At 44.4% G+C, this 13,904-nt stretch overlaps 1 protein-coding gene across 1 annotated transcript; it reads left to right on the top strand.

Moving 5' to 3' along the window:
• Positions 1–4,439: 4,439 nt before the first annotated feature.
• On the top strand, positions 4,440–12,098 carry LOC140846135 (uncharacterized). Its single transcript, XM_073221614.1, has 5 exons — positions 4,440–4,941; positions 5,989–6,069; positions 7,951–8,088; positions 8,500–8,613; positions 11,124–12,098. Exons 1-5 carry the CDS (start codon positions 4,872–4,874, stop codon positions 11,936–11,938), a joined length of 1,218 nt encoding a protein of 405 aa, XP_073077715.1. The 5' UTR covers positions 4,440–4,871; the 3' UTR covers positions 11,939–12,098.
• Positions 12,099–13,904: the final 1,806 nt, after the last annotated feature.

Raw genomic sequence — 13,904 nt, 5'->3', positions numbered from 1 at the left:
GGGGGGGGTTAAGGCCTCCCCCACCTGGTTTCACAGGAGGCAGGGGAATTTCTTTGCCTGGCAGGTCTGCCCCAGAGGCATTGAGACCATGCGCTCCGATCCCCGCCCTCGGAGCAGCCTGGCCCGGGGATGCCGCCGCCACTTATGTGCAGGGGCCATCCCGGCCGCAGGTGCGGTGCGTGGACCCTGGCCGCCCCTGCCGCGCGGCTTCCCGGGCGGAGGGCCACGAGGTCCAGAGAGGCAGAAGGCGGGGATGGCGGCCGAGGGCTCAGAGGCCGAGGAAGCCAGGTCGGAGGGCCCCGCGGCTGTCGCTGGCGGAACCCGAGCGCGACCTCCGGGACCCGACAGCCCGCCGGCCGCGGCCGGGCGCTGGGAGGAGGAGCGCGGGCGTCCGCAGCGCCGCCCGCCAGCCCCGAGCCCGCGCCGCGCCCCGGGCCGGCCCCCCAGCGACAGCCGCCTCTGGCCCAGCGTCGGGGAGCCCGGGCGCGTGCAGGGCAGCGGCCGCGCCCGAGGAGCCGAGCCGCCAGGCCTCCGCGCGCGCCCCCGCTGACAGACAGACCCCGCCCCCCGGGGAGCGCTGGCTCCCTGCCGCCGCCTATCCCGTTCCAGCCGTGCTGCCCAGGCGCGGCCTCTGTGGCGCCCTTGCAGGGCTCCGCTGTCAGAGCCCATTTTCAGGAAGCATCAGGACACATCTGCTGTGGTTGTACGCTTTGTTTTTTACTAAAAGATTGGCTGATTTAATCTGTCGCTTCTCTAACCAAAGTTGTGGCCAGATGACAAATCTGACTGTTTGAAAAGCTTGGGTCCTTCCTCTCTAGGCAAGTGTTTGCCGCCAGTGAGTAACGCGCTGCACTCTGAGGGTCCCGCAGGAGGTCCTGACACATATTTTAAGCCCTGAGCTTGAGCTCAAGAGTTCCCCAAATTATCCCGACTGTCAGCCGACCGCTCTGAAGGGAACAGCAGTCAGATGCGGCATCTCTTGAGTGTTTATGGAAACTATCAGCGTCACTTTCTGAGAACTGGCTGCTCTCCACAGGCGGGGCCCGGCCTGTGCGCTGTAGCGCCGCCTTCTGGCCCGTGGTATCCTCACTGCCTTCCACCTGCGTAGTCCCCCTTCATTCGCCTTTTGAGTGCTGGCGCCCCAGTGCTGGGGACAGCAGTGACAGTTCACCTTTCAAAGCCTATCCTGTATAGACCGTATGTATGGGCTCTATAGGCAGGGTTCTTTCAAGCCCTACTTTTTAAAATTCTAATATTGTTAAATCTAGGAATTGCATACCTGTAAGTTTAAAACCTCCAGCATTGCAGAAGGGGGCCTGTCTTCCTCCCTGAGTTCCTGGCTTCCCCTTCACAGACAACCAAGATTCCAGGCTCTTGTATATCATCCTGGTTATCGGCTGTGCGTGTGCAAGCACATATGTATATACTCTCCACTTGGTTTACACAAGCTGTGGGAACACTGACTGAGCAAAAGCACAGAGATGACAAACATGGTGCACAGGGATCTTTAGATTTTAGATAGTGCTGTGCACAGGAGAAGACAGAAAAGGATGACAAAGTCTAGAGCAGGGGACCTACATTGGCCCTTGAGGTCCCAAGATCCAAACTTTCTTCATAGGAATCGGTGCAACACAGTTGGTTCAATCAATTCCCACTCCCATCTCCACCCTCAGGTGCTTATTGTCAGTATTGTACTGTATTTTGGCATGAAGCATTGCATTTGTGTTTTGTTTCTGTTTCTTTTCCATGGCATTTCCATTCATGTTTTGAGTTGGCTCTATGGCAGAGTTAAGTGACTTTTTCAGGAGTGACTCTTGTAATATTTTTTTAATGCACATTTGACAATTTCTGCCAGTTGCTTTTACACTTAAAAACAACTTGTCTGCAGATCATACTGCAGTATTACACCTTCTTTTTCTCAGCATCTGCAGATACTCCCCTATTTCTCTACTATTTTCAAGCAATGTATGTTGCTTTATGGAAGAGTAAAGCCAGCTTGATGTTTAGCACTTGCCATGACTTGCTTTTCCTCTTAGGATACCTGAAGAATTTTGTTTGTTTTATCCTTTAAGGAAAAAAAAATAACTGCAATTTAGGAATTTGTGGTTTCAGGTCTTCATTGCAAGGGGTGTTTTACTGTGGTATATCTTGAATAATTGTCTGGTTTATTGGTTGACCTTTTTATTGTTACATTACATCATTTCACCTTTCTTTTTTTATCTGTCTTCTCATTGTGTATTTGTCCTTCCCTTTATAACTGCTCTCAAGTAGATATGTCTGTCAGTTTTTCAGTTGAAAGATGTATTCTGTTATTCTGTTTCTTTCTGGTCCTAAGTTGTTTGTTCATCCTGTTTTGACCTTGTTTAGCTTTGTATTCCCCTCCTCCCCCGCTTTCCATTTTTATTTCTTTACTTTGGCTTGTCATCTTGTCTTTACGCCCTCGTTGTACTGAAGCCAGTTGCCAGTTCTATGGCATGAAGAATGCTAATGTACTTCTTTGTCTATTCCTTGGGTTACATTTTTCAAACAGGTTTCTTTTTTCTTTATTTCATTCACCTTTGTTTTCCTGAATATGTTTACCTAGTTGCTATGCTCTCTTTTTTTCCTATTGCTCTTGTTTAATTAGGGATTTCCATTCTCACTCAGCCTACTGTATTTTACTGCTGGTGAATTTACTCTGACACTCTGTGCTTGTCTTGGTGTGGGAGATGAGAAAAAAATCTCTCTCCACTCACCCCCTTGGAAAAGAAGTCAACCTCCTCATCCCTGGAACCTATGAATATGTTAGTGCAAGTGTCAAAAGAGGCTTTTTAAGTGGGATTTATTTCAAGGTTTTGAAAAGGGCAGATTATCCTGGATTGCCTGTGTGGGGATGATGTAATCATAAGAGTCCTTATGGGAGGAGGTAGGGGGGAGAGAGAGAGAGTGGCCATGTGACAGTGGAAGTGGATGTTGTAGTGATGTATTCTAAAGATGAAGGAAATGAAGGTGCGCCAGCAATGTAGGCAGCCTCTAGAATCTGGAAAAGGGAACACAGTCACCCCTACAGCCTCCAGGTGGGACCAGTTCTGCTAACATCTTGATTTTAGGCAGTAAGACCCATAATGGAATTATGATCTCCAGAACTGCAAGATGAGAAATTTGTATTTTAAGCTCCTTACACAGTGGTAATCTGCTATAACAGCAATAGGAAGCTCATACTATAGGGCATGTTTAGAATAATTCTTTCTCTTAGTTCTAGACCTAATCTGAACCATTTTATTTTTGAGAAAGATTTTTTCTGTCTTTAGTTAATTATTGACTACTAACTTAAGAATGCTCCTTAGTCACTAGCTTATGGTTATTTCATTGATTTATATTTTCTTTTTGTTCCTGATCTCCAATTCCTTCTTGATGCCCTGCCCTGTAGGCATATAGTATAATGGGCGTGGCTTTTATTCTTGGAAATGTATTCTGTTGTATTTATCAACCATATGTTGCTTATCCATTCTTTCTGAGTTAGAAACTAAAATGCCACTTCCATTCCATTATAAATAATGCTGTGAATATCACCCTTGTAAAGATCATGTTATAGAATGAGATTATAGGCTCATAGGTTCTATGTATATTTAATTTCATTAAATATTGACTAATTGCTCTCCAACACAGCTTCATAGGTGGATACTTCATTTTATATCATGAAGGTTCCTTTTCAAATCCATATCCTTACAATTATTTGTACAGGTTGATCTAATTTTTACCAATATGGTATGTGTAAGATAGTATCTAATTTTTGGTTTGGGTTTATCCAATAGCTGACAAGGCTGAGACTGTCTTGGGAAATGTGCCTACCGTTTAGTGGCTGCAAGAGTCCAAGCCCATGTGTGTGGAACAGCGTGAGGCAGGACCTGCTTGAGGTAAAGAAGGCTGAAGCTGGCTGGATCACTGCCTGGCTCTAGAGCAACTGCTCAGTTTGAAGGAAATACATATTGCCCCTCAGGGAGCAGACAGTCAGTGGGAAGTTGGAAGTAGAATGGAGCTAACTAAGAGTTCAAACCCTGTGCAGATCCCATGGGTTTCCAGGAGACTGGGGCCTAGAACAGAAGCTGGCGAATGAAGCCTTCATGCTTGACAAGCACAGGATTCATGATGAGGGCCATGGATGTAAAGCCAGGGGCTTCCTATTTCCCTGAAGGCTCTGGGGAAGTGATGGGGAAAAGAGTTTCAAAAGAGACAGTGGGTTGTTGAAATACATGAGTCTGTTCCCTATAGTGGGGAAAATTCAATAAATGCTGGAGCTGTGTGGAATCACAAGGTGTTCGCAAACCCACTATACACATATACCCCACATATAACTTTTATGTGTACATGTTATATGGTACTGCTAAGATATGACAGTTACCATGTTATATGGGGCAAGAAGGTTCTAAGTCTGGTTCAGGTGATGCCTTATTCTCACCCTTGGGGAAATTTAGCGATGTGGTTACCCTAGATACATGAAGTAATGATCTTTTGTTTAATCTACATCATTGGTTCCCACGTTTTGATATGAAGTGTAAGATAAAAATTCAAGTTGATAAGAGTTTGTGTTGGGTAAAAGGCCCCCCCCCCCCCATCAGTGGTTTGCTCTGATGCCCGTGTCAGAATGCTCTGGAACCCTGTCTCACATCATAATGGCCCTCCTGGTGTACTTAAGCACCGGCCAGGCCAGTGAGTGACTGAGTGCGGAGAGAGCCTCTCTAGTTGCTTGTTGTTCTTGGATAGTGAGTGCGGAGAGAGCCTTTCCAGTTGCTTGTTGTTAGACATACTGACCTGTTTCTTTGCTGCCATCACTTGAACCTCTGGCAGCAGAGTTCCAGGGAGGAAGGCACACTTCTTCGAAGTGCTGAGCCATGAAGCGTAAACGGAAAAGGAAACATCTTGAAACCACACGTTCCCTCAAAGCTGCCAGGATGTCAGGAGGTGTGTCTGTGATATTCTCTGAGCATTGGGGATCTAAAAACTCTTCTAAAGAAAAAGAGCAAGGATTCCTACTTATGGGAGAGAAAGGGCAGTAAGGCTGGAGGGAGAAGTGTGGGTGCGCTGGTCTTTCTTAGGGAATAGATCATCTGAGGGTCAAGAGCAGGTTCCTGTGACTAGGTCCTTGTCTCTGTAGCGTAGGACCTGTGTTCCCGACATGGTGCCGCTCTGGGTTACTGTATCACAGATGTAGTGATTGATTACTATAACTTTTCTTATATAATGTATTTCCCTTTATTTCTTTTTTTACAAAACTGAGGGAATTTGTTAAGTAAGTGGGTATTGTTATACATTTTCCAATAATACTTTTTCCAGTTTATGAAGAATGTGTGGCTCATAGAGGTAAGTAATTAGGAAAAAAGTTTGGGAACCTAAAGTTGGAGGTGCGGGGATGAGAGTGTGAAGTCAGGTACAAAATGACTTGATTTCTTAGATTGTCTCCAACATGAAGACCTTTCTTTCATTGTCTCAGAGCATAGAGATGTAAATGTGAGGCTCCTTTATGAAATGTAAGGAAGAAACCAGCAGGACACACACACGCACTTGCACACATATGTACATGCAATACCATTTAACCACAATGGTTGAATTGAGAAAGTTCGGTTCTTTCTAGAAAAAATGGGAAACTGAAATAGTTGTGACTGTGAGGTTTAAAAAGTAAACAGGTCCTATGAGGAAGAACCAGTGCTCAGCAGTGGGAGGGGACAGACCAGGACCAGGACCGAGCATCCCAGTGGGGGCTCATGAAGATGAAGGGAACATGACATTTGTGTTTCAGCACACCCCAGTGGGGCCTTGAGGGGAGGCTTGGAAAGTGAGTCTGTCTTCAACTTCAGTACAAATAGTGCATGTTCAGAGATATATTTTGTGTAAACTATGAAGCATGTAAAACAATTTCACACCAATTCGCACATACACACATGTATAGCATAAATAAGCAAAGGGGAAGACAGTAATTTCTAACGTAATGCCTTTCTTAATATGTACCAGGTCCGAAAGCAACAGACGCTGCTGCTGCTGCTTCAGAGTTCCTCTCCTGTGTCCCTTGTGAGAACAAGCCCGCTGGTGCTGGTAAGAAGGGACTATCGAGTGGGATACAAAGGACAGTGGGGATCTAGGCAGAGCCCAGAGATGAACTGTGTGATTCTGCTCATCAGTCAGCACCAGGCTGCACAGTACAAAAAGATGCTTCTCCATCTTCATTAATGTAACCCCCAGCAGAAGTAGTAAATTCCAAGGGAAAATACTTAGAAGGATTGGAGCGAGCCCATGGAGACAAGGGGAGAGCAGTGAGTTATTTGAGGAAATGGGGGAAGAGGGCCTAAGGGGATGAGGTGTATCAGAGAAACATGGAAGAACATGTCGGTATGAACTGGGCAAGGACAGGTTATTTTACCAAAAAGGTGTGACAGCACTAATAGCCTAAAGCAGGCCCAACGTTGTAGGATCCTCAGGTCCTGACCTGAGTATAGACACACCTGGTCCAAGACCCCAGCACAGAGGTACCTTCTCATAGCTGATGTTCTCAAGTTCAACCCTATACAGACCCATCAGCACCCCCTATCTTCATCATTCACTTCCTTGTCATCTTTCACATGCATCTAAGTTCTCTAATCTGTTTTTGTCCCAACCAAAGAATGATAATTCCTCTGATTACCAAAGTGCTGCATTAGTTGTCCCTATATTTTAATGTTATGAAAATAGGAGTGCACAACACATGCTTTACATCTACTTCTTTTCACTCTCTGTACCTGTGTTTGTAATCATCATCCATGTTATATGTGACTGTAGTTCATTCATTCTTGGCATATAGTGTCTTTATTGATTATACTTTTATGAGCATTTGGGTTACATTTCAGTCTAGGGTTACTCTAAAAGGAGATATTCTGAAAATTCTATTACATGTTTTTGCCATATGGACATACGTCTGTTTGGTGAACGCCTCTGAGTTAAAGTGCTAAGCTTTCGTGTCCGTATTCTATCTCAACTCTTTAGACCTCAATCTTTCAAGATTTTACTTTGTAATGCAATCACATGTTGCTCTACATATATTCTTGCACACTCTTTCCTGCGCCCTCATTTACATTGGAATCAAACAGTTCTGTATTCTGAAAACTCATATTCTTTCTCTTACAGCCATTGATTCTCATATCCTTCTGTTCTTTCACTACTTCAGATTTCACATATACATTAATTCCACTAGTCTCAAAGAGAATACTTCCAGTAATTCTGTTGCACATCTAAGCCACCTAACAACATGTGAAACATGCACGCACAAATCCATAATCGTAGGACACGCAGTCTGTACACATAGATACATGCTGACCTAAAACACAGACACAAAGCACACATACCCTTCTCACGCACACAGGACTCACTCCAAATTCAACTGTGCAAACACCAGATCAGTCACACATTAAACTCTAACCTAGTTTAAACCATCAGGTTAAGAATTTATGCACACAACACACATGACATTCATCACACCATTCTGCTGCAATGTGCACACGATGCACACACCTGACATTCATCGGAGATGAAGGTCATTTTAATTCACTGAGGAAAAGTGAGCTTGGTCAGCAAAACAAAGACAGTGACTAATAATATAAAATAAATTCTGGAAAGATAAAAATTCAATTGTTTCATGTGAGGTTGTAAATCTAGGAGGGGGAATGCAAAGGGCACACCCACACACACAAAAATGGTAGAGGAAAGAAACTGGTACCAAAAGTCTTAAGCAAGGTGAGTGAGTGTGAGGATCCTGGACTACAGGGTCCGGAGAGTAACCCAGAAAGCTGTAATAGGCCCATTCTCTGTCCAAGCCAAAGGTAAATGTTTAGGGCAAAATCAGTATTTCCATGAGGGAGGGAAAGTGGGGACAGTACATTAGGAGGAAGAGTAGGAGGGCACAGAATGGAACCAGCTGCTCTGCTACTTTGCTCCATTTTCCAGGATTCTCAAAGCTCCAGGCATCAGGTACACCGCCTTGGTATTTGGAAGATGAAACTGTGGGTCCCGAGAAAAATGATGGACCCTGTGGATCCAAATACTACACGTCTGGCTCCTCTCTTGACTCAGCCTCTTCTGCTGGTGAGTAAAAGGGAAGAGCTGCTAAAGTCTAGGCCCATCAGACCTGTAGAAATCTAGGTCAGTGTCTCTGCTCAGCCAGAGAGAAAGGTATACTTTGGGCCCAGTCGCAGTCTCCTCCTCTGCAACTTGGGAGCCTAGGGCTCTGTTTCCATGCCATCGAAAGGCATTCATTTCAAATACTTCCTTAATTTAATCACATCTGCAGAGTCCCAATGGCCTCATAAGGTTAACATTCATAGGTTCTGGGGAATAGAATATGGGCGGTGGACCTTATTCAGACTGTGACAATGAAAACATAATGTGTTTAACCCAATGACATATGTAGTCGGGTAAACCTAAGGAAAAAAAACTTGGAAAAGCAAAAAAAAACAAGAGTGACTATATTCCTTTACTTTTCGTTCAATTTAACAGAGATCTTCAAGAAACAAAAGCATATTGGAGAGCCTGGTAATCTTCCCCAGAAGGAATTAGAAAATTCCTCTACCTCAGATTACTCCTCCTCTCTCTCTGACTACGAGAATAGCGGTAAGTAAAGGTGTTTTACCTGGAGGCGGGAAAGGGACGTGTGAGAATGGCCCAGAGATCTCAGCCTGAGATTCCCTGGTCGACTGGAGAGAGAAGCTGATACAAACCCCTGTCCAGACATGAGAGAACACAGAAAGATGACAATGTTTCTTTCTGCTCTCGGTGAGAGTCAGTGCGTGTACATAAGGCACAAGCTTGAGATTCAAGGGAAATCTCAACAAGGACAAGTCCCCAAAAGTGCAAGGGTATCAGACAGGGCCGTATTGGAAAAGGTAGCAAAGCTGACAGAGTGACAGAGAAATGGGCAGACTAACTCAGACTGAACCTGAGCAGATGTGCTCCACTGGTCACAGTGTCACAAATCTCTCACAATCAGCTGGAGGGAGCCAGGAAGGTCCAGAATGAAGCACCCACGCAGGAACCCATAGTTTCCTCCTGTCTTACAGAGGAGAGCAAAGCTCCTTCATGTGCGTCCTCTCATGCATAAAGAGTGGCTGCAGATTTGAATGTGGCCCCTCAGTTCTTGCCTCCACCCACCTCCTGTCCTCATAAGCACACAGGCACGATACTCCATCACACCCACAGCTGCTCACACTCATATGCACACACCTAAGCTGATATCCACATGTTATACCATCACACCCTCACTTTTCTGCACATACATTCCTCTAATTTGCTCTGACCTCATTCCTTCAGTACCATGGTCTTTGACCCCGCAGATAATCCCACTCTTGTAGCACTGTGTATTTCACACTAATAGGGCATGAAACCATCACAAATGTGTAACTGCCACTAAAACTCCTCTCTGTTCCCAGGCTCTTAGTCCCTTCACATAATCCTCAAATTCCACCATCCATCTGGTGATCTCCCTTCTATCTAGCCTTCATGTGGCCTCTCTGTTACACTTTTGTGGTCTCAACACATCTCAGAAAGTAACTCAAATCCTCAGTCTTTCCTATAAACCAAATAGATATTATGTAACTACTGAAACTTGCACAGCACATGAAGCACAGGCTATTCAGAAATACATACAAGATACACTGCCTCCATAAATACAAAATTATGCTTCATGTCACCCAGCACACCACACCACCTTCACATTTCCGGGTCATCTCACCTCTAGACTCACAACCTAAACTTGTTGAGGAAACATGACAGGCACATACACATCAAACTATACTTGCCAAACTTGGTACGCACACGAGCTCTCTCAAAAAACAACACACACTAAGTTTTCCCTTCCCCACAGCAACGTTACCCACCAGACACTCCCTAACCACCTAAAGAAGAAAGTGGATGTATTTTGAGAAGTAAACATTGTGCTGCAGGTGTAACTGAAGTTCTTAAACAGGGGAGGGGCTGAGTGTGTTTGTTATTTTGTCAGGAATAATGATTTACCTACTTATTTACTTAAGTTTGTGAATTTAAAGGCATAATCTATTTACTGGAAATGTAGAGGAAAGCTTCGTGTTGCTGATGAGGATGATAAGGAAGCTCACAAAGGTTGGACAGGATGAGTAGCTGAGCTGCTCAGCCCAGTCCCTACGTTCCCTTCAAAAAGAGAAAAGGACTTCAGGGCAGAGGAAGTAAGACTGAGGCCTCTGTGGAGGGACAAATAGGGGGTGTGCTTTCAAGGATAGGACAGTTCCCCATGTGCACGCTGGGACAGCTGTGAGGCAGTGGGCTGTGCTGATAACAATGTGGGAATTCAGTTACCACCTCTTCCCTAAAATCAGCACAAACTCTCACACACACACATACACACACACACACATACCCTATATTCCTCCATACTAGGTACAGATGCATTATTCCTTTTCACTTTCTAATATGCACAAGCCTTCATTCCAGATGAGTCTTTCCCATTCTCTGCAAGTGTTACACAGATACACACTTGCGCCTTCCCTCCTCACGCAGTCATTCTCAGACTCTGCTGTCTACAGACTGACCCATAATAATGTACACCCTTTCACACAGGTAGCTTGTTTTAGCTCCCTCAGAGCGAGCATACACGCTCAAAAACTCCTAATGCCCTGATGGGAATGCACTTTCATGTGCAGTCTTTCTTTTCCACATACCACCTCGCCCATAAAACCTTTAGCTCAAAGCCTTCAGCCCCTCAGGGAGCTGCGCTTCTGGGGAGCCCAGGCACACTTCCTCCAACACACTCCATCTTAACTGTTTCACAATAAGAACGTGTACCATCCCTGTTCATGTGTATTGTCTCACCACACACACATGTACACCATCATTCACCACCCCCTTACCTATGTGAGAAACACTCACCAGCTATGTCCCAGAACATACATAGACCTCCACACCCTCATTCCCACAGAATCACACCTCAAACATACTTCAGATAAAGTATACCACACACGGCATTCTTTGACTTCACATACATGTGTACTTGGGGGCCATGTGCATACATAGGAATATTGTCATGACCATTGCAACTCCTACAGACTTCACACACTTACTCTAGTTTTCTTGTTTGAAACTTCTTTTCCCAGAAATCACCAAGTTACCTGAAGATGTTCCTCGTGTTGGGGCCCTTGAGATGACTCCGCCTCAGGTCTGGGAGGAGCGGGAAGCTTCCTCCTCCTCTCCATCCTCCTCCACCTCTCCCTCCTCCTCCTCCTCCACCTCCTCCTCCTCCACCTCCTCCTCCTCTACCTCCTCTCCAGTCCCTGTGAGTCAGCAGGGTGGGTCCTCTCTGTTCCCACAACACACGGACACAGCACCCATCAGGGAAATTTATTACAGGCGTGTCTTTCTGAAAAGAGATGTGACTGTCTGGTGGGGTGGGGTGGAAGTGTTAGAGCCCACCTCTAAAAAGACCAAACTGGTGCAGTGTGTTTTTTCTCAAGTGGCCCAAAAAACATCTGGGGCCTTTTTAACACCAAAAAGCCAGAATACTTTTCTGAGAAGACCCTCTTATGTGTCTCCACCGAAACGCCTCACTGACATGGAGTGCAGCTCGGATAACAATGCCCTGCATGGGAGGGTGCTGGCTGGTGGAGCAGGGGAGCCTCCAGCCCAAGAGGAGGGCTCCAGGGCCAAGACACCTCAGGGGCTGGGGACCCTGGATAGCGGCTTCAGGTGCCTGGGCTGCTACCAGGTTTTCCGCAGCTTGGAGGTCCTGCAGGCACACGTGGAAAATGCGGCCCGTGAGCGCTTCAGCTGCCACGTTTTCAACCGGGCCTTTGCTCAGATGATCAGCAAGCACAAGAAGAGAGCCCGAGAACTGGGAGGAGACCATCAGGATGAGAACGTTTACCTGCCAGACCAAAAGCGTTCTCGCAGTAAGACATCCTCCTGCAAGTAAACAGACGTTTCAGGCCCCAGAAGAGTGAAAGTGAAGCAGGCCAGCCTCTACTGAGCCACCACTACTGGCCCTTTCAGCTCCTCTTTTTTAAAGGGCTTGGCTGTTTTAGCTGTTACTTTAATTGATTAAGCATCCTCACTAACCCTTCAATAAATCATTTTGCCTCAATTAGCCAGTCATTTACTGTTGTTTGTTGTCTGATGTATCTTAACAGATGCAGATTAGCTTTAACATGATAATTTCTTTTTAATCATTGACATGGTATAGGGTAGAAAGGAGTAGCACACTATAGTCCTCTGAGTTTGTACTGAAACAGTTAGGGGTATATACTTAACACTTGGTATGTATACTATGTTCTTGATTAGTTAGGAAGCTGTGTTGAAAAGGTTTACATATGTATACAAAATAACGAGTTCAGTAGAGTAGACCTGGGCTTAAATTCTTTACCAACTCTTAGCAGTTTTGCACACTTTTGGGTCAGTGCTCTCGTCTTCAAAGAGGAGAGAATGTTACCTAAAATAATGGGAATTGTGAAGGTAACAAACACAGGTAAAAGCACCTAGTATGGTGTCTGGCATAAATGGAGGCTGGAAATAATTTCTCATTCCTTTTTAAATTTGTTTTCCTTACCTCTGAAAATCAGCAGTTTGATTATGATGTGTCTGCGTAGGGTCTTTAAATTTTTTAGTTTATATTATTTAAGATTTGCTGAACTTAAAAAAAAAAAACCTTTTGAAATGTTGACATAAACTCACAAGAAGTTTCAGAAACCCCATGAGGCAGCTCCCCCAACGTGATCACAGCGCATTATCCGAACAAGGAAATTGTTTGGAACAACACCATAGGCCAGACTACAGGCCTTCCTCAGATTTCACTACAATGGCAGGTGTCATTCTGCTTATGTTTTCATGTATATTTCTATGACATTTTACCATCTGGGTAAATATATGCCCATCATTGCAATCAAGATAAAGAGATGTTGTCCTCAAAGCAAATCCCTCACGTGGCTCCTGTTACATCTGCCCTTCCTGTCCCTAACTCTCGGTGACCACTTACCTACTCCCTGTCTCTATGTTTCTTCTCACATCAAGAATTTTATATAAACGGAGTCATTTAGTATATAAACTTGTGAGATTTTTATGTTTTTTTATTTCAAACATAACCCTTAAGACCCAGCCAGGTTGTTGCATATATTGATAGTCTATTACTTCTGTTGCTGAGTATTCCATTTCATGATGTAGAACAGTTCAGTGTATCGTATATGCAAGGGCATTATGCTGTTTCACATGATTTTTGATCATAGGTTAAGCTGTGACATTAATGTTGAGATTTTTGTGATAAATTGTTTTTGTCTTTTTCATACAAATGCCTAAGAGTGTTAGTGTTTGGTCATATGGTAAGAATGTATCTTCTTTAAAAACTCAGTTTCCATAATAACCTTACCATTTTTGTATTCCCACTGATGTATGAGTAATTCTGTTTGCCTGCATCCTCACCAGTATATGATAGTGTGAGTGTTCTTAAGCCATTTTAACAGAACACAGTAGTGTGTGGCTTGTGTGGTTTTAACATGCGTTTCCCTAATGACTAGTGTTGCTAACCATCTTTTTCTGTACTTGTCATTTGCCCATATTTCCTTGTGAGTTGTCTGTGTAAGCTTTTGGCCCGTCTATTAGTTTGGGTTGCTTATTATTGATAGAACTTTTAATATGTTCTGGATATGAATTATCTGTTGTATATGTAATTTGAAGATATTTTCTCCCAGTTGGTGGCTTGTTGTTCTCATTCTCTTGACCTGGTCATACACAGAACAAACGTTTTTAATTTTTATGAACGAGACATACCAGCTGTTTTCCTTTATGGAGACTGCCTTTGGTGTCATGTCTAAGAACTTGTCACCTAACTCTTAGGTCTCAAAGATTTTCTCCTTGCTTTTCACGTTTATACTTTTAGATTTTATACATAG

This window comes from Manis javanica, chromosome 14 (genome assembly GCF_040802235.1).
Source record: "Manis javanica isolate MJ-LG chromosome 14, MJ_LKY, whole genome shotgun sequence".
Taxonomy (NCBI): Eukaryota; Metazoa; Chordata; class Mammalia; order Pholidota; family Manidae; genus Manis; species Manis javanica.
Note: the sequence above shows the minus strand (reverse complement) of the source record. Positions and strands in the feature narration are given on the sequence as shown.